Source organism: Mauremys reevesii, linkage group 8 (assembly GCF_016161935.1).
Source record: "Mauremys reevesii isolate NIE-2019 linkage group 8, ASM1616193v1, whole genome shotgun sequence".
In the NCBI taxonomy this organism is placed as follows: Eukaryota; Metazoa; Chordata; order Testudines; family Geoemydidae; genus Mauremys; species Mauremys reevesii.
In genome coordinates, this window is record NC_052630.1 from 45,200,699 (window position 1) to 45,225,292 (window position 24,594).

The 24,594-nt window shown below is 52.3% G+C and overlaps 1 protein-coding gene across 2 annotated transcripts; it reads left to right on the plus strand.

The window, feature by feature from the left end:
• Positions 1-523: 523 nt before the first annotated feature.
• Positions 524-17,597, plus strand: MYOC (myocilin). Of its 2 annotated transcripts, XM_039486764.1 has the most exons (3): positions 524-1,115; positions 12,522-12,650; positions 14,992-17,597. In XM_039486764.1, the coding sequence occupies exons 1-3, from the start codon at positions 524-526 to the stop codon at positions 15,774-15,776; spliced, it is 1,506 nt and encodes a 501-aa protein (XP_039342698.1). In that variant the 3' UTR covers positions 15,777-17,597. The 2 variants fall into 2 exon arrangements, with proteins under 2 accessions (XP_039342698.1, XP_039342697.1); XM_039486763.1 differs by lacking the exon at positions 12,522-12,650.
• The last annotated feature ends 6,997 nt before the right edge of the window (positions 17,598-24,594 follow it).

A 24,594-nucleotide genomic window follows, 5' to 3' on the forward strand; every position in this document is an offset into this window, starting at 1 on the left:
CAGCCCGTCAGCCCATCCTCTCTTACAGACAGCAGTCTAGTGTGAATCCCTCCCCCACATCCCTAAATACACTGATTCTCTGAGCTGGCAAGCGTGACAGGTTATTGTTGGAAAAGAAAACCCTAGTGCGCTGTTCCCCTCTCGCTCACGCCGATTTTACAGCAGTGTCACCCCATTGCGTTCGGCAGAGCAACTTCTGATTTACACCCAAAGACCCCAGCCCCACGTGGAACCTTTGGCTCAAGTCTGAACACAACCGCACTCTTTGCTAAAAGTCCGGCTGCGAGCAGCAGGGAAGGTGGGGATCGGAGATGCTGTTCCTTTAAGAAATTCTAAAGCCAGCTCTGGGAGGTTCCTGTTATTCCAGGGCTCTGGCACAGCAACCCTCTCCCTCCGCCTGCCCCGAGTCCCAGCTGTATAAATGAAGCTCCGGTGAGCTGGCGGGCATCCCTCACTCAGTAGCCAGCAGCTCAGGAAGCAGCTCTCCTCTCCCAGGCACCGACGGGTACCGTGTGCCGTGCTGATGGGGGCAGCATCCATAGCAAAGACGCTCGTGGTTTGGCTGTTGCTGTCAGTGGGCCTGGCCCGCGTGGCTCTGGGGAGTACGGTCCATCTAAGGAGAGCCAATGACAGGAACGGTAGATGCATCTACTCATTTGCTGTCCCCAGCCCCAATGAAGCCAGCTGTCCAGAACTGGGCCAGGCAACATCAGCCATCCGGGAGCTCCAGAGGGAGAGCAACGTGCAGCGCTCGGAGCTGGAGTCAGCCAAGGCCAGGCTGAGCCTCCTGGAGAACTTGGTGACCCAGCTGCATGTGGCGCTGGGTGCAGGGGGCTCCCCCGCTTCCGCTGCAGAGCTCCAGAGAGAGCTGGATAGGCTGAGGATGGAGAAAGCCCAGCAGGAGTCTCAAATCAGCAGGCTGGAGGCTGCCTACAGCACCCTTGGGCAGGAGAAGTCCTTTCTGGAAGAGGAGAAGAGGCGACTGGAGCAGGAAAAAGCTGAGCTGGGAAGGAGGCTGGAGAGCAGCACGCAGGAGATAGTTCGGCTGAGGGCCAGCCAGCGTCACCAGGTCAGCGAGGCACCCGCCCAGGACTCCCACCAAGGCTCCCAAGAAGGTAAGGTTCATGGGAACTTACCCAGTCTCTCACTGAGTTTCCCTTACACCTGGTTCAGCTCTTTGAGCCCCAGTAGGCCACACGGGCTCGCTGTCTCCTTTGCAGCAGAGGATGCCCGTGCAGAGTCTGCACCTGGACGTGTGTGGCTGTCCCTTGGAGCGTACAGTTGGGGTGTGGGAAATAAGTCTCCCTTGCCTCGATTTCTGTCCTTAGACCATTGTCTGCAGGGCCGGCTCCAGGCACCAGCTTATCAAGCAGGTGCTTGGGGCGGCAACTCTGGAGTGGGGCGGCACTTTCAGGTATTCGACGGCAATTCGGCAGAGGGTCCCTCACTCCCGCTCGGAGCGAAGGACCTCCTGCTGAATTGCCACAGATCAGGATCGCGGCTTTTTTTTTTTTTTTTTTTGGCTGCTGGGGCGGCAAAACCCCTGGAGCCAGCCCTGATTGTCTGGAAGGGAAAGGATGGTTGTTAATGCACTGGACTGGGAGCCAGGAGACCTGGCATCAAATACCAGCTCTACCACAGACTTTTTGGCACATCACTTAATCTGTCTCCCATTCTTTTTCTCGTCCTCTGGGATGGTAGACTTTCTGGTGCAGGGGCCGTCTCGCTGCGTGTAGCTAACCCAATGGGGTTGTGATCCCCTTTGGAGCTTCCAGCTGCTTCAGTAGCAACAATCAACAGCAAGAGACTCCAGGAGCCACCTTCCCAAGAGGGCTGAGGCTCTAGCTAGAGATAGGCCCAGGCCCAGATGCCCCCACACTTCGAGGGAGTTCAGACCCAGATCTGAACTTAGTGCCAGAGCCCAGCTCCCGCTGCAGAGAAGGGAAAGAGTTACAATATGCACGCACAGTCCCTCGGCTGCAGCCAAGCCCACCGACAAGCTGGCTCCAACAGATAGATGCCCAGAAGTGCCTTTATTTGGCATTCCCTCTGCTGTGCCTTTGTGCAGGTGTCCGTCTATCTGTCCCTGCCCCAGGGACTATATCCTAAGCTGTACTGTTGCTTTCTCCCCCATCTCTTTCTCCCCAACGTGCTTAGTTCACCGTTGCCCTTCCAATTCCTTTCCCCTTCTCCACCAGCCCACTGGCAGGAGAGGACCCATTCCTGTGCTATGCAGCCTGGGACACGTGGGATTAATGGAGTTGGGAGCCAGTAGGCTACACCTCTTACCCGAGATGGGAGCAATAGGACAGACACCGCAAGTGCAAGCATCTTGGGCATTAAACAGAGCTTCCCGCCGGGAAAGAACCTAGAAACCTTGCTGCTGGGCAGAGGACATTGCAACCTCAGTGAGACCCCGATTCCTCCCTGTGAACGTGCTGAGCCTCCCCTGGCACAGCCACCGCCACCCTGCTGCCAGACACCTGGGCCATGATGGCCCCGCTTCTTTCCCTCCCTGCTGGGAAGGGTTTCCGCTGGAAGTTTTTGCTTATTTATTATGCATCATGCAGTTTCCCCAGGCGGCTGAGGAGGCGGTATCTGCTACTCAGCTACCGGGGTCCCTTGGACTCCCCAGGGAGATTATGGGTGAACCCGGACACTAAGTAGCAGATATTACCTCCTCAGCCGCCCAGAAACCTGCATGGCGTATATAAAGCTCAGCTTTCTTCACCCGCCGCTGCCTGGCTGCTCCTCTCCAGCACTCCACCCCCTCACTCTGGAGGTCCCCGCCACTGCTCACTGGTTCCTCCTAGGGTGACCAGATGTCCCGATATTTGGGGCTTTTTCTTATATAGCTCCTATTTACCCCCCACCCTCTGTCCCAATTTTTCACACTTGCTATCTAGTCATCGTAGTTCCTCCTCTACTCACCCATTGGCCCTCTCCCCGCTCGGCCTGGCCGTTGCTGCTTGCTGCGTTCTCTCCCCACTGCCCTGCTTGGCCGCTGCTCAAGTGGAGAGGTGGGGGGAGGAGAGGAAGGAGGGATGCATGTGGCAAGCAGTGGTGGGGGATCTGAGGGTGGAGGAGGGTGGAGGAGGAGAGGAGGGATGCACATGATGAGTGGGGAGGGTGGAGTGTGGGTGAGGCTGCAAGCGGAAGAGGAGGGACAGGGAGCTAGCCTCCCCCAGGGGAAGCTTCACCTGCCTCCCATGGAGTCTTGGGATGGGAGCAGTGACTTCCCAGTTCCCAGACACCCCAAAAAGGGGAAGTGCTGGACCTGCAGTGCAGGTCGGAGCAGCCCTATGGGAGCCCTAACTAGCATCCCAGCTGTAGCAACTCTCCTGCAGGTTATGTCTCCTGATGATAACTGGGGCATAGGAAAGCCCACAGGTGCTGACTTTTGGTTTTGCTGGTGGGTGCCTCTCCGCCCCTGCCTGCCCCTGCAAGTGGTGGGCAGGGCCGCAGTAGGGTTTCCAACTTTCTATTGGCACAAAACTGAACACCCTAGGCCTGCCCCTGCACCGAGGCCCCACCCCTTCCCAGAGGTCCCACTCCCGCTCACTACATTTCACCTCCCTCGGTGTCTCACTCTCCCTCACCCTCACTCGCTTTCACTGGGCTGTGGCAGTGGTGCGGGAGAAGGTGAGGGGTCTAAATGGGGGTGCAGGCTCTGGGGTGGGGACAGAAATGAGGGGTTCAGGGTGTGGGAGGGGGCTCCGGGCTGGGGCAGGGAGTTGGGGTGTGGGAGGGGGTGAGGGCTCCAGCTGAGGGTGGGATGGGGGACGAAGGGTTTGGGGTGCAGGAGGGGGCTCCAGGCTGGGGATGAGGGATTTGGAGTGCAGGAGGGAGCTGCAGGTTGAGGCGGGGGTTGGGGTGCAGGAGGGAGTCAGGGCTCTAGGGTGGAGCTGGGGATGAGGGGTTCAGGATGTGGGAGGAGGCTCTGGTTTCCAGCCAATGGGAGTGAAGAGCTGGTGCTTGGGGCAGGGGCAGTGCGCGGAGCCCCGTGGCTCTCCCACCTAGGGGCCGAACCTGCTGGCCGCTTCCGGGGCGCAGCGCGGTGTCCCAGCCCAGGTAGGGACTAGCCTGCCTTAGCACCGCAACACTGCTGACCGGACTTTTAACGGCCCAGTCAGCAGTGCTGACCGGAGCTGCCACCAACCCTTTTCGACCGGGTGTTCTGGTTGAAAACCGGACACCTGGTCACCCTAGGCCTCGGGGAGGAAGAAGCTAAGCGGGGACGGGACCTCGGGGTGGAGGGGCCTTGGGGCAAAGAGACTAAGCAGGGGCGGGGCCTCAGGGCAGAGAGGCTCAGTGTGGGTGGAGACTCAGGGTGGAAAGAGGCTGAGCCAGGACAAGGGCTTGGGACAGAGCACAGGTGGAACAGGGGGAAGGGCCACAGTCCAGGCATTGGGGCGCACAGAAAATTAATCCAGCCCTGCAGGTGCTGAGCAACCCCTATTTTTTTTAAGTGGGTGCTTGAGCCTGGAGCACCCACAGAGTCAGTGCTATGGGAAAGCCTCAGCCATGCCATCCCCACCCCAATCCCAGCCCCTAACATGTCTCCCACACCAGTGGACCCTGTAGGAGGGATGCACATAGCCAGCCACAGCAGCTGTGCCCTCCTCCATGCAGGGATATTCCCGAGGGGGCCCTTAGGCTGCTTTGCAGCCTCTGCACAAAAGGGCTGAATCACTCCAAGAGCGAGTCCTGTCCCTCTGAGGACCCAGATCCTGCTGCGCCTGTCCCACTGCAGGTATCTGAGACGCTCAGCGCCGTTCGAGCTCCATCCAGTGAGCCCAGCCCTGCTCAGCCACACTTTCCACCCCATGACATCATGCCCAGACCACTAGGCACTCTAGCGGGCCAACCATAGACGATGAGCTGCCGCGCGCTGCCCTTCCTGACAAGGGGCGCACAGGACTCCCACACAGCCAAAGGCCAACACAAACTCAGTGGCCGCTTCTGAAGATATGACTGGAACCTTAACACAAATCAGTACGGCACTGGGAATACAGCTGTCCTTGAGGGGCAGCTGTCATTTTGTGTTTCTGTTCAGCTGCAGAGTGTTACTGAGCAGACTGCTGTGTGCTCTCCCTCTCCCCTGGAGATCTTGTTTGTTTCCTTAATCTGAATAAGAGAGTCCTCAAGGCTGAGAAATGCACATATTGTTTTGTGGCTAGGAAAATGCAGGGGGCTAGCCCCTCAGCTGGGATAGATCGAAGGAGCTTGGTTGATTTACACCAGCTCATGGTCCAGCTCCCTCTATTTCCCCACATCCAGCGGTGTCCACAGAAGTGCCACCCAAGTCACCAATCCACCACGCTGCCGTCACAGGAACCATTGTAAAGTGTCTCATCTTCAGCTCATCTGGGCAAATACAGAATTGCTGCTTCATCTCAGGGATCCTGAGATGTCAAATACCCCCACACAAGCCATAGGCACCTTAAGGTGAAGTTACACCATAACGTGCATTTCTCCCTGCAGCCATTTCTAGCTTAGAACTTGGCCAAGCCAGGAGGGGATAATCAAGAGCAGCCCTGATGGATCCCTGGTTGCAAAGTAGAAACTACCCAGCAAGAAAGAGGATCATGGTGCCCTGTCCAGTGATTAAAGTGTTCTGACACTCGACTGGCCCATTGTCCTGCTACACCTACCTCTGGGGCCCTGTTCTAAGGGTTTCCCTTAAAACCAGACCTGAACAGAAGCCTGGAATCCCAAACCCCGCCCCCCCCCGCTCAAAGCTTTGGGGAGAGGGACACTTAAAATCTGCCCCTGCCCCTGATCAGAACAGAGTAAAGTGCTGAGGGTTTCTTAGCATCTCTGTTCTGGCCAGTGGAGTTAATTCATTCTGGGAAGGAGACTGGCCACAGGGCTGGGTGGCTGTGGGCAGGGGCGGCTCTAGGCACCAGCAAAACAAGCTGGTGCCTAGGGCGGCAAAATCTAGGGGGCGGCAAAAGGCTGGGGCCCCAGCTCATCCTGCCGCTGTGAGCCGAGGAGCGGCCCGTCCTCTGCAGCCGGGAGGGGGCGGCAGGCTGGGCCGGCGGACCTGCCGCAGTCATGCCTGCGGAGGGGGCGCTCGTCCCGCGGCTCGGTTGGACCTCCCGCAGGTATGACTGCGGCAGCTCAAGCAGAGCCGCCGGACCCGCGAACCGTCCGCAGCCGCGGGAGGTCCAGCCGAGCCACGCGGGACCAGCGGTCCCTCTGCAGTCATGCCCGTGGGAGGTCCGCTGCTCCCGGCTCCGGGGCGCCTCCCGCGCATGACTGCTTGGGGCGGCCAAAAAGGTAGAGCCGCCCCTGGCTGTGGGACCTGTGGGTCCGTCAGGCTCCATTAACCTCTCCGCATAGCACAAGGAAGTGCAACCACGCTCCAGAGCGATCACGTCCTAGCACCATAGTCAGTCATGTGCCCTGACAGCAGCCCCTCACAGCCCTTCTGCCCCTTGGAGTCATTCCAGTCAGTGACTTGACTGTATTGGGAGTGAGGCAGGGGAAGGAGGAAGTGAATCCCTGGGAAACTCCTTTACTTCAAGCAGTCGGCAACCTGTTTCCTTTTGTGGCTTAGACACACCCCAGGACAGGACACCTCTCTTCCTCTCCCTCAGACCTGGCTGAGTTCAGTGCCCATACCTTTCCAGCCAGCTATCACTGCTGTTTGCACATATACCATCCCAATAACTCAGCCCAGCAGGTGTCTCTCAAGTTGATTTAGGGAGCCCCTGAGCTGGCATAGTCCTCGAAGGCAGAGAACTCCACACACACCAGGAGCCAAAGTATGACAAAGCCCTCCCCACTGCCATGGAAGAGGGCCCCACTCCTGCACCCCTACTGCAGATAGGTGTCTGCAACACCCCTGCTCTCTTATCAAACCACACACCCTGAACTGTTTCTAGTGCTCCTGGCACCATGCACAACAGGAGGCTGCTCGCCTTGCCTTGCTTTCACACTGAGAGCCTGGTGCAATACCACCTGCCTGCCCACAGGAGGTGCTCCCCTCCAGAGTGACCGCTCCCATGGGGTCAGAGGGGTGAAACCTGCACACCAGGGTGACTTTAGCTCACAACATTAGTAGGTGTGCAGGAGTCTGGCTTACCTCTCTGGCGTGGCCTCGCTTCCATTGCCCTCGGAGGACAGTCTCCATCTCCCTTTCCACAGCGCACTTTGCACTCCCTGGGCTCTTTTCTTGAGAAGAGTCTTGGGCCTTTGTTCTCCCCAAGAGTCTGCCCTGGCTTCCCACCTCAATATAGGAGAGCAAAGGGGGGGCTTCCTCTTGCCCTCTCTGGAAGCCCTTAGATCAGCTGCACACACTAGGCCTCAAACTCACCCCACTTCTCTAGCTCAGGCTCTTTCCTTCTCTTGCTTTCATCCCTCCCTCTTCACAGCCCCCATCCTCTAGACCAGGGGTTCTCAAACTTCATTGCACCATGACCCCCTTCTGACAATAAAAATTACTCCATGACCCCAGGAAGGGGGATTGAAGCCTGAGCTCTACTATCCCCAGCAGCAAGGCCAAAGCCCAACCCCTACCACCCTGCACGGGAAGGGGCAAAGCTTGAGGGCTGCAGCTCTGGGCAGGGAGGCTAGAAACTGAGCCCCACCATCCAGGGCTGAAGCAGAAAGCTGAGCCCCACCGCCCAGGGCTGAATCAGTTTGGCTTCAGCTTCCACCCTGGGCGGTGGGGCTCAGACTTTGGCTTCAGGCCCAGGCCTCAGCAAGTCTAACATCAGCCCTGGTGACCCCATTAAAACAGGGTCACAACCCACTTTGGGGTCACAACCCACAGTTTGAGAACTGCTGCTCTAGGCCTTCTTTTTCCAGCCCTTTCCACTCATTTTCCAACCCACCCCCTCCCTGGACTGGCCACAGAGCCCCTGCTGGCCCCTGTCAGGGCACTTGCCCAAAACACCCACTACATCCAACAACTATTCCCACTCTCAGACTCCTACTGCCTGAGCAGAAGAATGCTCTTTTATAGCCTCATCCCATTTCCCAGCAGGCCTTGCTGTTGCCTAGCATCCCATACTTCCTGTGAGAACTATAAGCCCCAGAATTCCCTTGGCCTCGGCTGACTCAGACAGCCAGGCTGTAACTGATCTGAGTTTCCCTTAAGGACCACAAGGACCTGCTAACAGCAGCAAAATAAATAAACTTTATTTCCACTTTATCCCCCTCTTAACCGTTCCAGCATCATCTGAAAAACCGAACATATATTGGCCTTGCTGGGCTAGCAGTTAGGCACCTTGCGTCCTCTACTGTTGTTCTGGGGCTGTGCCTGCATGCCTCCCCAACTCTCAGGGCGAGGGCAGATAATTGAGAGTGGAGATTGAACCCAGGGGGCCTTAGGAACTGCAAACTGCAACCCTTGACTACCTGAGCTAAAGCCCCCGCTCTATTAGCTCAAAGCTAGTAGCTGATTCATAAATCCCTACGTAGGCCAGCCACTAGAGGGGGATGGAGAGCCAGAAAGATGGGCTCCACCCACAATGGAGCGCAATGTTGTTGGTCTCTGGTGCTGATGGACACAGGATACTGAGAATCAGCATCCATGCAGTGCCCACAAAGCCCAGCTAAACCCTGCGGGGGGTGGAGAAGGCCTCCTGCACCTTTGGTGGGTGGGGAAGGATTATCACTCAGCATTGAGATGGAACCCTGCTGCAAAGTGAGCGCTGTTCAGCTTTTCACACTGGTGCTGGTGAGATATCCATTTTCTCCTGTGCTATCATAGCTCAGGGCTGAATGGGCTGATCTGTGGCCCGAGGAGTAACCAGCAAAGATGGCCCCCTGGCCCATACCACCACCACCACTTGTCAGACTAAACCTTTGGGTGAGTCCAATTAGCCTGCAGTTCTCTTCCAACACTGTAAGAGGCACTGTGGTCAAGAGGGAAATGCCAATATTTTGCTGGCCAAAAGTATTGGCAAACCTGAGCCAGCCCCTGAAAGCAGATTTCTGTTCTGTGGGTCTTTTTAGGACCAGCAGAATTGAGTTTGACTCATTTATAGGGAGGATCTAGCTGTAAAACTGAGATCCATGTTCAGATAGCACACACACACTTGGTGATATATAGCCCCTTCTCTAATACCCCTGTGTAAAATTATTCTCCATGGCCACAAATCACTTAAGTACAGGCCTAATTTTGAACACACAGGTAGTCTCATTGATCTCAATGGAAGAGCAACAAAGAATCCTGTGGCACCTTATAGACTAACAGACGTTCTGCAGCATGAGCTTTCGTGGGTGAATACCCACTTCTTCAGATGCAAGATCTCAATGGATTACTCACATGCTTAAAGTTAGGCACCCTTATGTGCCCTGCCTACTTGGGGCTCGCATGGCCAAAGAATGAGAAACCCAGGCTCTTTGGCTGCACTTTGTAGAGAGCCTGTGGAATGATTGCTTTTTAAACTACAGGGCAAGTGTATTTCCCCTCCCCGCTGCAAGTCTGGGTTCATTTTCTGGAAAGACAGCTGCTGGTCAGTTTGTCCCAGGGCCAATTTTGAAATACCGGCGGCTGGAGTCAGCTACTGCTAATGAGCCCCTAGGGAGGTTTTCCAGCCCTAAAGTAATGCCAGGCGTAAAGCAGGAGGGTGTACTATGCAGAAATGAGTTAGTTGTAAGGTTTTCCCTTCAAGGGAAGCTGAAAGTACAACTGTGACGCATGGCCAGAACGGGTTAAACATCCTGCAAATTAAATAACCCTCAAAAGACATGTGGGGAGATAGTGAGAGAGAGAGAGAGAGAGAGAGAGAGAGAGAGAGTGAGTGTGAGTGTGAGTGTGAGTGTGAGTGTGAGTGTGAGTGTGAGTGTGTGTGCGCACGCGCGCATAGGGTCCACAACATAATCAACAGTCCCTATCTACACTGTATTCTGATAGTTCAGTGATCAAAAGAACATCCCAGCATTTAAATGAATTGTAAACACAGGATATCTCGGTATTCATCTCTCTTTGAAATATACTGTGAATGGTGGAGGAACAAGCAAATTGCCTTATGTTAATTCTATAGTTAAGGAGGTCCATCACCAATACTTTACAGTCATCCAAATTACCTTTTGTTCCTGGAGGAACTCCCAGCTTGTCAAAGAGGACATGAAATTGTATAAAAACACCTTGGGTCCTGATTCTGTCGTCTCAGATTTGTTTAAGCTTCATTTGGGGAAGTTTGAGTCACAAGACTGAGGTCCCAGTTATGCTGGTACACCCTGAATATGATGTTTAGACATTGGACTGTAACCTATGAACAGACTTCTAAAGGAACTCTTTGCAATTACAAAGTTCACCATCTCCGCTATCAATCTAAACCTCAATGTATAATGATTTTTTAACCATTCTCTATCTTTTGTTTTTTAATAAATTTTAGTTTAGTTAATAAGAATTGGCTGTAGAGTACATTTGGGTAAGATCTGGAATATTCAGTAACCTAGGAGGTAATGTGTCCAATCCTTTGGGATTGGTAGAACCTTTTCTTTTATATGATGAAATAAGATTTACAGAAATTTTCATCACATCTCACGTGGGCACCTGGATGGAAGCTGGGTCACTTTAAGGGAACCGTGGTGTTTGGACTTCGGAGTAACCAGTAAGGTAATAAAGAAGCTGTTTTATGCTGGCTTGGTAAATGTAAGTATTGGAATATCCACCAGCTTTTTGGGGTTTGGCTGCCCCATTTTTTGCAGTTCACCCTCATTAAGTGACCATAACTGGCCCTCGCTAGGACCCTGGTCACAACACTTTGCCAAGCATTAGAATCAAACAAGGAATTGTGAGAAGTTATGACCGTCAAGCTCATAACTATGGTGTCTTGCATTTATACTGCGTAGCTCCTTTCGTCCCACCGCTGGGCAGACATCCGATGCTAAAAGCCCTCAGCGATGGCCTAACTTTGCTCCAGAGGGAGTTTTAAAATCCACCCCTGCAACTGGTCAGATCTCTGTTTGAAATCTCATTGTATGCTGAGCAGCCCCACCCCCGGCACTGGGAGCTGAAGAGATTGGTTCAAAAGACCAAGTAGCCTGTGGGAGTTTGCCATTGCTTTCTCCGCCCTTTGGATTTCCAGCATGTCTAAGTTAAAACAGTTTATGATGTGTAATAAATAGCTGGACCTGACCTGTCAGTTGGAATTCTCCATGTAATGCTGGGGATGTTATCCAAGTTGTTAGTCTCCTAGTGTTACCTGTATTAAAGATAATTTATTTTCTATAACATTCATCCAGAGGGGAACAAGAGTCACTGCAACATGCTTACAATTAGAATCATGTTCCTCTGGGACCCTGTAAGAGGAACCCCAAGGCACTAGATTTTGCTACAGCTACAGCTGTACAGCCTAGCTCCTTTCCCTACTGCCCCTCCTCACTGAGTCTGCCTTGAGTCCCCTGGCACCATTCAGCCAGCGAGACACCAGTTAGCTCCAATGCGCTGCCTTGTCTCACACATGGAACAGACAAGCTCAGTGGACAGAATGAAAGAGGAATGAGGACAGTGCTGGTGGTGTGCAGTGAGTTAGATTTATGTTGCTAACAAGCCTTGAACTTGTCCTGACAGTGACTTTCCGAAGGAAAGACAGACCCTTCCTGCCCACTGCCGTGCCCCAGTGCCCGCTGACATTAAGCAGGAATCTGAGGAGAGTTGAATGCTTATTTTACACAGAAGCAAAGGCTCCAGGGTTGGTCCCTTTTGAAGCCACTGCATGTTCATTTTCTACCAGCGAGCAGAAATAGGGGAGCTATCTGATACTCCTGCCAGTAGCTGGTATGGATTTTCAGACACTGCATCTAGACCTCAGCAGCAGTGTAAAACCATAACAAGCATCCACAAAGCCAGAGACGCCTGTGGCACACACGCCGTCCTGGCGGCTGCAAGCAGAACTTTCACTGCAAAGGACAGGAGCCCTACTGTAATACCCAATGTACAGCACCTAGCGCAGGGGGATGCTGGTCAATGACTGGCACTTCTAGGTGCTACCATACAGTTCCTGTCACACATGCAGCCTTGAGGTGGGACTGGGGCTCCGAGGTGCTAGGATAAAAAAAACAACTAAATGATAATTGCTCATTATCCCAGGACAGGGCAGATCTTGGCATGATGGGGAGAGGCCATTCTGGCCAGCCAAGTTTGAGTTGGGATGGATGAGGAGACCTCTATGGGGACAGATTTGCTCCCCCCCCCACCGCCTACTATGGGGTTCTGACATCAGCACCCAGTGCTGATGTTGCTATGTGGGGGCAGGGAGGAGCAGTATGTGGATTCAAAGAAAGGTTGCTCCCCAGCTCCCAGGACACAAGGCAGAAACATGCTCTGACCCATGTACATTACCATGCTAATGGCAGGGCTAGTGGATTGCTGATTGTGTGTGAAAGAGATTGCGTGTAATCATGTGTGCAACTGCGCTTGTGTGTGTGCCCAGCTGAGAGGGCAGATCCAACCATGCCCAGGAGTGTGTACACACCCTTCTACGCTCCACCAAGCCGCGTCCTCACCATGTTCCTGTCATCACCCTCACAGTGTCTATTCCCATCCTGCCCTGCAGTTTCCAAGTGGGATCTGGAGAGTTTTGACTATCAGGAGCTGAAATCTGAGCTGATGGAGGTGCCTGCTTCCAGCATCTTCGAGGAGCGCCCCTCCCCCAGCCACCCTGCCACTGGGGACAGGGCCACTGGTACAAAGATCACCTTAATGCCTTTCCTTCCTTGGGGGTTCATACAGCTAGGTCTCGTCCTTCTAGCACCATTGCTGCAGTCACTTTTCTTCTCCTCCTCCCCTACCCTCTCTCCTAATACTGTCGCCCTCACTGCCAGCACCGAGGAAGAACCTAGCTGGGGAAATATCAGCTTCTCTGCCTCTCAGCTCCTTTATCTGGTTCTATTTCATCATTGCTTCTTATTCTGTCTCCTTCTCTCACCCCACTTCCCCACCTTACCCTGGCCAGCCTGTCTGTCCTGTCCTTTGCTGAACCCCAAGCAATCCAGGCAAGGTTATGGCCACTTGGTGCCAGGCCCAAGAATGGAGTTCAAACCCCTGCTCCAGCAGCCAGACTCACTGTGCGCACTTCCAGAGCATGAGCCCAGGCTGGAATCTGGCTAGCCCCAGGTCTTCCCCATGGCAGAGAAGGGAGCAGAGCTGAACTTGTCCCCTGGAAATGACTCAGCTGGCCAAAAGAGACTCTCAGGCACTCACTGACACTGTCCTTAGGCAATCCCTGAACAACTCCATCAGAGAGGACTCCAAATACAAAATTCAGAGCAGGGTCTGCATGTCCACCACTCTGCAATTCAGGATCACTCGGAACCCAGGGATCAGGTCCATCTCTAAGTAATAAAGCACAAACACTTAGTACAGAACTTATGGGGATTTCCCCCTACCTGTAAGACCTAATAGAATCAGGAGGCTGCTCTTAAAATGAGGTCAGTGGCACCATGCCATGTTTCCTTCTGTTATTATTGGTTAAGCAACAAACTGTGAACTTGAATCACTTTTCTTTGATTAGCGCATCCTTGCTGTGCTGCCAGCTTTTGTCACTTCGCACACACTTTGGTGTTTTCCCAAAGTCCCAGCACTTGTAGGCATAAGCAGCTCAGCTTTACTTTAAATAAAAAAGGTTCCAGCCTGCATGACAGTGGAGAAAAGCTTGAAAAGGTGAAGCGAGAGCCCACAAAAGGCCCCAAAACCCCAAGGCAAAGAGAAAGCAGCCACAAAAGTTATTTAAAACCATAATCTCATGATCATGGAGGGTCAGACTCAGGATTTTGGAATCTGCCGGGTTGGCGATACCAAAAATGCCCTTATGGCCCATGCACAATGGAAACAAGACCTGGATTCAGCTTTGGTGTGACACCACAATGGGCTCCACCAAGACAAGTCTGGCACTGTCCACAGCTATGTCAGCACCATTGCTGGAAGGGGGTCACTGACCTGTTTTTTAATCCCAGAGGTAGAGCGATGGAAGGGATGGTGCTGGTTGAAATGGCCTGTAGCTAAGCGCTCTGGGGTCCATTCCCAGTCCACCTACCTGTGCCTGGTGCTGTTAGACGGAGTATGACAGAGGAAAAGGGAAGGCCTCCTACTGCTTGTAAACCACCTCTTTGGCCATCAAAAGGAACACGCCTGGTGAAGTCCAACTACGGCAGGGTGGTAGCAGATGGTGGACAGGAGAATTGTTAAAGCACCCTCTGAGCTTGCCTTTCATTGACTTTGTTCATTGTGGTCAAAGACTCTTACTCTTCTGGGCTGGTTTCTTGTAACGGTTTTCCTCCATGCTGCTGCTTTATACATTGTCCATCTAAGCCCTGCAACCCAGCCTCTGCCTTTCAGAAATAAAGTCAGTCCCTAGGACATTTCTACCCTTGGCTTCTGACTTCCACTGGCTGGACATCAGGAGCCATTTTTAAAACTAGGATTTAACGGTTGAGACTTTGTAGCTGCCACATCAGATCAGAGTTCATACTGCAGATGCTCCCCTGTCCTACCTGAAATGTTACTAGGAAACCCAAGTGGATCTATTAAAACACAGTGCCTGGGTTATTGCAGCTGAGGTCCCACTTGGGGGGGAAAAATGAACATCTTGGTCTTTCATCTTAACCACATCATTAAAACCTTTAAATATCACCTGAGCAAGAAAGTCCATGCTGTGAAATCCCCTTCCAAACTATTCACCTCTTCCCCCACCCCCCCCACCTCCCGTCTCTCTTCACAGACAATCATTCCTGCTTCTTTTCTCCTTGTCCTCTTCTTTTTTCTGTCTGCCTGCACTACTCAGGAGCATAGCCTTGGCAATGCCAGTGTGTTGACGAGTGCTGGAAGGCTGCTGTTGGTAAATTGAGGGGGGGTATCTCCATCAGCTTCATGGAATTATTTCCTTACTTAGAATCCAGTAAATGATCTTTCCTGCTAGTTATTGCTGGGTAAGTGTGGCTTTTGTGGATTTTAGCCTTTCAGTAGGAAATCTGCCACTGATGACAGACAGAATAACTGAAGGTCTCTTTTTTTCCTTCCTTGAGCAGGGTGTGGAGAGCTGGTCTGGGTGGGGGAACCTGTGACCTTCCGCAGGGCTGAGACTATTGCTGGCAAGTATGGCATGTGGATGAAGGACCCAGAGCCTGTTCCCCCCTACACCCGTGAGACCACCTGGAGAGTCGATGCCATTGGCACTGACATCCGCCAGGTCTTTGAATACGACAATGCTGATCAGTTCATGAAGGGCTATCCCTCCAAGGTCCACGTCCTGCCCCAGTCCATGGAGAGCACCGGAGCAATCATATACAGGGGCTCCCTGTACTTCCAGCAACGCAAGTCCAGGACGGTGGCCAAGTACGACTTGAAGACAGAAACGATCACAGTCCAAAAAGACATCCCCAGTGCTGGCTACCATGGCCAATTCCCCTATTCCTGGGGTGGGTACACAGATATTGACTTAGCTGTTGATGAGATGGGACTGTGGGTGACGTACAGCACAGACAAAGCCAAAGGGGCCATCGTCCTCTCCAAACTGGAGCCAGAGACCCTGGAGGTTGAGCAGACCTGGGAAACCAACATCCGCAAGCAAGCCGTGGCCAACTCCTTTATGATCTGTGGCACCTTGTACACCATCAGTAGCTACTCATCCCCAGACGCCACAGTCAACTTTGCCTATCACACGGCCACCAGCACCAGCGAGCCGCTGAGCATCCGCTTCGAGAACCGCTATGGGTACAGCAGCATGGTGGACTACAACCCCACGGAGAGAAAGCTCTTCGCTTGGGACAATTTCAACATGGTCACCTATGACATCAGACTCTCCACGATATGAGGAGCCTCAGGGCAGGAGGAGGACACACCACGCTCATTGCTAACTAGAAGCTTGTGGGCTAGGGGCAAGTCTAGCCAGCTGTCAGTCTCATACACTCGCTTTTCCTAAGCTTTCCTTGGGCTCAGCTGTGAGCCCCTTACTAAGACAGAGCGTTTACTGAGCCTGGCAAAGACTCCAGGCCTTGCCCTAGATCGGAGGTTCATATTCTGAGAGCACTGGTGGGGCTCAAATAACGATAGAGTGGGAATAACTTTGTGCCAATTGAGAACATACGTGCATAGGCATTTACAGCCCTGGCGTCAATGCCCTTGCCTCTCTCTGAATTACACATGGGATGAGTTTGGACAATGTAGAAAAAAAGTAACAAGTTGTTCAGGGTTATGCAACATTTGGCATGTGTGGGCCAATTGCACAGGGATAGATTTAGAATGACTAAACCTGCCTGCGCCCTTGGCTAAAAGACACTGCGATTCTAGCCAAGCAGACCAAACCGTTCACAGCAGGAGGCAAATAATATTTTAGGGGAGGGAGGTGGCTGGGTACCACCTTCACAGAATGGCTAATAAAAACCCAGCAACCATCAGCCAACCATATTCCTGCCCAGCATCAGCTGAGACAAGGGGAATGTGCTATGCAGTCAACACCGGGCACTAGCCAAGGTGGCATTGACAGGAGGAGATTCTGCAAAGTTGTGTCACACCCAGATTCAGTAGGAGAACATCAAGGCCTAAAGACCTAGCTCCAATACCCAAATAAGCCAATGGAAAGACTCCAGCTGACTTCACTGGGCTTTGGATTGGGTCCTTAGTGGGTTGACTTGGCGGGGGCATCTCAGAAATGTGCTGCAGGAGTTAAAAATGACTAGACATCCCGGGCAGTGGGCACTCTGCAAGAGAGCTTTCAGCTGCTGCATATAAACCCTTCCATTGCCAGCCTCTTTCCTCCTAAGCACAGTGCACGCTTCGTCAGGACCAAGCTTCCCTTGGGAGCCAACCAGTCACCACTACAGATTATCATGAGCCAGAGAACGGGGGAGGAGAAGACAGGAACTCGCTTGGTATCTCTGCAGCGTAAGCAACTGCTCTGCAGTGGCAATTGACCAGTAATTAAAGCAGGAGTCAAAGATGGGCCCAAGCTGCAGAGAGGCCAGGTCCAATGATCCACACCTCACCTAAGCATAGGGCCATTCCGCTCTAGGGGCTTTGAGTCTGTTCAGTGTATCACAATAGCCATTGAGCATGCAGGGCTCTGACTGAACTAGCCACCTACCTGCAAGAAACATGGCCGCCTCAGCTCCCCTTCCATTAAAGGCAAAAATGAAGCATTACTTGTTTAACACAATTCTATTAAGTCATTAGACATTTTAGCAAAATAAAAGTAAGGAGGGTTGTTGTTCATGAAAAACGGGATCCTAGAATTTAGGGCATGATCTCAAATCCACTGAAGTCAAATGGAAAGTCTCCCATTGACTCCAGTGAGCAATAGAACAGATCTCTATTTATCCCAGATTATGGTTATTAACTCAGAAAGAGAAGCAACATCTAACTGTTCTTGCTGTTTCTAGCTCTCAATCCAGATAACTCCCCTGATTACACTGTAGTTTAGACGCTCTTTGGGATAGGCATAGCATTAGAGCAGGTATGGCTAAGCATACAGCTGTTTTTAAGAACACACACATTTGAAGTATTTAGTGTATAAATCCTGTAGCTGACTTGGTTTTTCTGTTGCATTGAAGCCTCCTGGATGAAAGCGAAGGTCCAATGTGCTGATGATTATGTGGAAGCAGTCTGTGATAAGAATCGATAATAAACCCTCCTCCCCCACAACAATCCACAGTGGCAGCTTCTTGTTGGCAGATTTCTTGTTTCACTGCAACATGCTGGAGGGAATTCCAGGCTAAAGCCACCTTTACAGGAGAGTTCAGTCCCTGCAAACAGGGTTCGATTTTCAGGAGCTCAGCTCCCATATAGGCACGAAAATAAGGGGTCTGGTTTCTAATCTGAGCTCTTCCACAGGCTTGCTGGGTGACTTTGCTGAGTCACGTCCCTGCTCCGTGCCTCAGTTTCCCCATCTGGAAAACAGAGATGATGAAACTGACCTCCTTCATAAAGGTCAGTAGATAAGAGCTAGGTATTACTATTACTAAAGTAAAGGGGAACTTTGTCATTGACTTCAGTGGAGCCAGGATTTCATCTACTGAACGAATATCACCATGACTATAACAACAAATGCCACTGTAGAATAAGAGGAGGCAGAGAAATGGAAAGACGTAAAGCCTGCAGTAGAGAGAGAGCTGATTGATTACAGGAAAGCTGGGAAATTAACATTAGCTGGTTTAAAAATATCAAATTGATTACCTTTTACAGCCAGTAGAATATATGTTAGCTGTAACCCCTAACTGATGGAGCCTCAGATCATCTGTATTTGATTATCTTGAGGGGACCTCCGGTATTGGGGAGGTAAAGAAATAACTTGTGTCAGCCCTTTCAGTATAAAAAGCATCTAAAAAGGTCTAAATCAGCATTAAATCTTGGAAAGTTGCACGTTAACACCTCTCTCTACATCACCCAGGAGCAAACGGCCCCTTTGAGCAGGGGAGCTAAACCCAGCATTTCTGGACAGCCTCTGGCCAAGAGCAGGACTGACAGAATCTTGTTTTGCATCTATGGAAATAGCCTCACTGCAGCGTTAGCCCAGGTGATTGGCACCCAGGAGATGAGCACGTGGCTTAGCCCAGCCCAGCCGTGAGCAACTCCCAATGCAAAGCCACACCCAGTTACTTAGGGTGACCAGATCGCAAGTGTAAAATATCATACAATCATAGAATCTCAGGGTTGGAAGGGACCTCAGGAGGTCATCTAGTCCAACCCCCTGCTCAAAGCAGGACCAAACCCAACTAAATCATCCCAGCCAGGGCTTTGTCAAGCCTGACCTTAAAAACCTCTAAGGAAGGAGATTCCACTACCTCCCTAGGTAACCCATTCCAGTTCTTCACCACCCTACTAGTGAAAAAGTTTTTCCTAATATCCAACCTAAACTTCCCGCTCTGCAACTTGAGACCATTACTCCTTGTTCTGTCATCTTCTACCACTGAGAACAGTCTAGATCCATCCTCTTTGGAACCCCCTTTCAGGTAGTTGAAAGCAGCTATCAAATCCCCCCTCATTCTTCTCTTCTGCAGACTAAACAATCTCAGTTCCCTCAGCCTCTCCTCATAAGTCATGTGCTCCAGCCCCCTAATCATTTTTGTTGCTGTCCGCTGGACTCTCTCCAATTTATCCACATCCTCCTTGTAGGGTGGGGCCCAAAACTGGACACAGTACTCCAAATGAGGCCTCACCAGTGCTGAGTAGAGGGGAATGATCACATCCCTCGATCTGCTGGAAATGCCCCTACTTATACAACCCAAAATGCCATTAGCCTTCTTGGCAACAAGGGCACACTGTTGACTCATTCAGCTTTTCGTCCACCGCAACCCCTAGGTCCTTTTCTGCAGAACTGCTGCCCAGCCATTCGGTCCCTAGTCTGTAGCAGTGCATGGGATTCTTCCGTCCTAAGTGCAGGACTCTGCACTTGTCCTTCTTGAACCTCATCATATTTCTTTTGGCCCAATCCTCTAATTTGTCTAGGTCCCTCTGTATCCTATCCCTATCCTCCAGCGTATCAACCACTCCTCCCAGTTTAGTGTCATCTGCAAACTTGCTAAGGGTGCAGTCCACACCATCCTCCAGATCATTAATGAAGATATTGAATAAAACCGGCCCCAGCACCGACCCTTGGGGCACTCCACTTGATACCGGCTGCTAACTAGACATGGAACCATTGATCACTACCTGTTGAGCCCGCCCATCTAGCCAGTTTTCTATCCACCTTACCGTCCATTCATCCAGCCCATACTTATTTAACTTGCTGGCAAGAATACTGTGGGAAACTGTATCAAAAGCTTTGCTAAAGTCCAGAAATAGCACATCCACTGCTTTCCCCTCATCCACAGAGCCGGTTATCTCATCATAGAAGGCAATTAGGTTAGTCAGGCATGACTTGCCCTTGGTGAATCCATGCTGACTGTTCCTGATCACTTTCCCCTCCTTTAAGTGGTTCAGAACTGATTCCTTGAGGACCCGTTCCATGATTTTTCCAGGGACTGAGGTGAGACTGACTGGCCTGTAGTTCCCTGGATCTTCCTTCTTCCCTTTTTTAAAGATGGGCACTACATTAGCCTTTTTCCAGTCATCCGGGACCTCCCCTGATCGCCATGATTTTTCAAAGATAATAACCAATGGCTCTGCAATCACATCGGCCAACTCCTTTAGCACCCTCGGATGCAGCGCATCTGGCCCCATGGACTTGTGCTCGTCCAGCTTTTCTAAATAGTCCCGAACTACTTCTTTCCCCACAGAGAGCTGGTCACCTCCTCCCCATACCGCGCTGCAGAGTGCAGCTGTCTGGGAGCTGACCTTGTCTGTGAAGACAGAGGCAAAAAAAGCATTGAGTACACTAGCTTTCTCCACATCCTCTGTCACTAGGTGCCCTCCCTCATTCAGCCAGGGGCCCACACTTTCCTTGACTTTCTTCTTGTTGCTAACATACCTGAAGAAACCCTTCTTGTTACTCCTAACATCTCCGGCTAGCTGCAACTCCAAGTGTGATTTGGCCTTCCTAATTTCACTCCTGCATGCCTGAGCAATACTTTTATACTCCTCCCTGGTTATTTGTCCAATCTTCCACTTCTTATAAGATTTTTTTTGTGTTTAAGACGAGCAAGGATTTCACTGTTAAGCCAAGCTGGTCACCTGCCATATTTACTTTTCTTCCTACACATCGGGATGGTTTGTTCCTGCAACCTCAATAAGGTTTCTTTAAAATACAGCCAGCTTGCCTCGACTCCTTTCCCCGTCATGTTATTCTCCCAGGGGACCTTGCCCATCAGTTCCCTGAGGGAGTTGAAGTCTGCTTTTCTGAAGTCCAGGGTCTCTGTTCTACTGCTCTCCTTTCTTCCTTGTATCAGGATCCTGAACTCGACCATCTCATGGTCACTGCCTCCCAGGTTCCCATCCACTATTGCTTCCTCTACTATTTCTTCCCTTTTTGTGAGCAGCAGGTCAAGAAGAGCTTTTCCCCTAGTTGGTTCCTCCAGCACTTGCACCAGGAAATTGTCCCCTACACTTTCCAGAAACTTCCTGGATTGTCTGTGCACCGCTGTATTGCTCTCCCAGCAGATATCGGGGTGATTAAAGTCACCCATGAAAACCAGGGCCTGTGATCTAGCAACTTCTGTTAGTTGCTGGAAGAAAGCCTCGTCCACCTCATCCCCCTGGTCCGGTGGTCTGTAGCAGACTCCCACCACGACATTACCCTTGTTGTTCATACTTCTAAATTTAATCCAGAGACTCTCAGGTTTTTCTGCAGTTTCATACCGGAGCTCTGAGCAGTCATACTGCTCTCTTACATACAACGCAACTCCCCCACCTTTTCTGCCCTGCCTATCCTTCCTGAACAGTTTATATCCATCCATGACAGTACTCCAATCATGTGAGTTATCCCACCAAGTCTCTGTTATTCCAATTACATCATAATTCCCTGACTGTGCCAGGACTTCTAGTTCTCCCTGCTTGTTCCCCAGGCATCATGCATTTGTGTATAGGCACTTAAGATAACTTGCTGATTGTCCCGCTTTCTCGGTCTGAGACAGGAGTCCTCCCCTCTTGCACTCTCCTGCTCGTGCTTCCTCCCGGTATCCCATTTTCCCACTTAGCTCAGGGCTTTGGTCTCCTTCCCCTGGTGAACCTAGTTTAAAGCCCTCCTCACTAGGTTAGCCAGCCTGCTTGCAAAGATGCTCTTCGCTCTCTTTGTGAGGTGGAGCCCGTCTCTGCCTAGCAATCCTTCTTCTTGGAAGACCATCCCATGGTCAAAGAATCCAAACCCTTCTCTCCGACACCATCTGCGTAGCCATTCGTTGATTTCCACGATTCGACAGTCTCTACCCTGGCCTTTTCCTGCCAGAGGGAGGATAGACGAGAACACCACTTGTGCCTCAAACTCCTTTACCCTTCTTCCCAGAGCCACGTAGTCTGCAGTGATACGCTCAAGGTCATTCTTGGCAGTATCATTGGTGCCCACGTGGAGAAGCAGGAAGGGGTAGCGATCCGAGGGCTTGATGAGTCTCGGCAGTCTCTCCGTCACATCGTGAATCCTAGCCCCTGGCAAGCAGCACACCTCTCGGTTTTCCCGGTCAGGGCGGCAGATAGATGACTCAGTCCCCCTGAGGAGAGAGTCCCCAACCACCACCACCACCCTCCTCCTCCTCCTCTTGGGAGTGGTGGTCGTGGAACCCCCATCCCTAGGACAGTGCATCTCATGCCTTCCAATCAGTGGAGTCTCCTTCTGATCTGTTCCCTCAGGTGTATCATCCACTCCACTCTCTGCACTAGTACCTGCGGAGAGAACATGAAAACGGTTGCTCACCTGCATCTGTGTTTCTGGTACATGGACGTTTCTGGTACTCTTTCCCCTTCTGGAAGTCACATGACGCCAATTATCCTCGCTGGTCTTCTGTCCCAGCTGCGTAGCCTGCTCTGGTTCTTCAGAACATTGTGCCTGCTGAAGCTGATCCTGACGTCTATCCAGGAAATCCTCGTTTTCTTTTATGGAACGCAGGGTTGTTATTCGTTTCTCCAGACCTTGAATCTTCTCTTCCAAGATGGAGATCAGCTTGCACTTTGTACAGACAAAGTCGCTTCTATCCTGTGGAAGGAAGACAAACATGGCGCATCCTGTGCGGGTCACAACGGCTGATCGCTCAGCATCCATAGTCTCTTCCTTCTAAGAGCTCTCTCCAGGCGAACTCCCAGGCAAACTCCTTCTGTTTGCCTCTCTGCTGTTCGCTGCTCAGCTGGTCACATTAGTTGAGCGGGGGTGGGGTGGAGACCAGACAGACACACACAGGTGCACAGCCCTCACTGGAGCCAGAGGCACACTGGTCCGCCTGGCCCTGTGCTGCCAGCATGCCTCTTCCTGTTGAGGGTGGGCCCATGCTGCGCCACAGCTCCCCTGCCCAGCGCCCCCTGGATCCTATGCCCAAAGCTCCCCTACAATCCTTATACCACAAATGCACAGTGCTATGCGCCTCCCCACCCAGCGCCCCTCCTGCCCACAGCCCCACCACAGCTGCCCATCACCCCACACAGAACCCCCCTACACACTCCCTAGTTTCCCCAATACACACAAATTTCCCCTCTCTCCCTTCCATCCTCCCTCCCAGTGCTCTTCCCCACAGCCCCACTGCCACAACTACACAATACCCCACACAGACCCGCTCTGCCCAGTGCCCTGACACTCACAACCCTCCTCCACTGCCCAGCGCCCTCCACACACACTGCTCCCAGACACTCACTCCCATGCCCAGGGAGGTGGATACCCCATTAAAGAGTCATACCTGTTCTGTCTATGGGCTTGCGTTCCACACTAAACCTTCCCCCTTCCCTGGCCGCACTTACCAGCCCTGCTGGGAGGTCTCTGGCTCCAGGGGGAGAGCAGCAAGGGGAGTCTCCAGACTCTCCATGTGCTGTGCCTGCTATTGGCCAGGAAAAGGCACCAGCAGCACGCAGAGCCCCCCCCCCCCGCCCCCAAGACCCAGAGGGACCTGCCAGGGGCCGAGGTGGGGAGTCCCGGCAGTGCTCACCTGGGGCGGCTCCCGTCCCAGGAATCATCTGGCAGGCTGGTCCCTCTGGCTCCTAGGGTCACGGGTTGGGTCGGGTGGCGGGCTCTCTGCCCGCTCCCGTTGCCTGCAAGCCCCACCCCTGCAGCACGTGGCGCTCCTGCCAGTGGGCAGGTGCCAGGAGCTGCCCCAGGAAGTGGTGAGTGGCAGCACTGCGGCTGCAGTGCTGCAGCTGCGTCCCAGATGGTCCCCCAATATCGGGACAAAGGGAGTGCCGATTGATGTAAGGTCGGGACATGGGACAAGTAACCTAAAATCAGGATGTCTGGTCACCCTACAGTTACTGCATCCTCACTGCAACTACATTCCCCTAGGCATGGCGTTAAGGCATCTGGGGTACGTCCCATGAGTCTTTGTGCTGCATTAAGTGGGCAGCTATTTGTTCTGGGGAATTGTGGGAGAACTTGTCTTCCCTTCGTGTGGTTTTAAGCTTCCCTTGGTCTGAGTAGGCTCCAGCATGGCCTCTTCTTTGGCCTCTCTGTCTGACACCCCTTCATGGAAGAGAGACCCTGTGGCCCAGCTGCCCTAGGCCCCCAGGACCTATACTGCCCCCCAAGACACCCCAGTAACATAAGCACACCATTTGCCTGAGTTCCATCCAACTCTGGTTTACTGTTTACTCCTTCAGGGACACACTGTAGCTGAAGCAAATAGCTCCAGGCTTGGCCTAAGGACCTCTCACCCAAATGCCCACTTAACTCAGAGGGCACAGACTATCTAGAAACCACCACACACCTGAATTCCCTGCCCCACATTCTAGCTCCCGCACTTCCCTTGGGAGATTGGGGGGAGTGAGTGGGGGAGTCAAACCCAGTCTGGACATTAGGCTCTTGAACAACCTGAGTAAGAACAATGGACAAAATACGATTCTAGGTGCTAACCTGGAAGAGCTCAGGTTTATACCAGGCTCTACCACTGACCTGCTGAGAGCTGGGACGCATAACCTCACCTCCCTCTGGCTGCTTCCCTTGCCACCTGTCTGATTATGTTTAGACAGTAAGCTCTTTGGGACAGAGACTGTCTTATGTTCCTACAACACCTTCCACAACAAGGCCCTTAGGTGCAGCTATAATGCCAGCAATCAGCAGTTCTGCTCTTCTG

Excerpts from the sequence above, each read along its gene's own strand:
- MYOC (XM_039486764.1), top strand. The coding sequence starts at position 524 with ATGGGGGCAGCATCCATAGCAAAGACGCTCGTGGTTTGGCTGTTGCTG. Across the intron at positions 1,116-12,521 it reads CCACCAAGGCTCCCAAGAAG|TTTCCAAGTGGGATCTGGAG; the intron begins GTAAGGTTCATG and ends CCTGCCCTGCAG. Across the intron at positions 12,651-14,991 it reads CACTGGGGACAGGGCCACTG|GGTGTGGAGAGCTGGTCTGG; the intron begins GTACAAAGATCA and ends TTCCTTGAGCAG.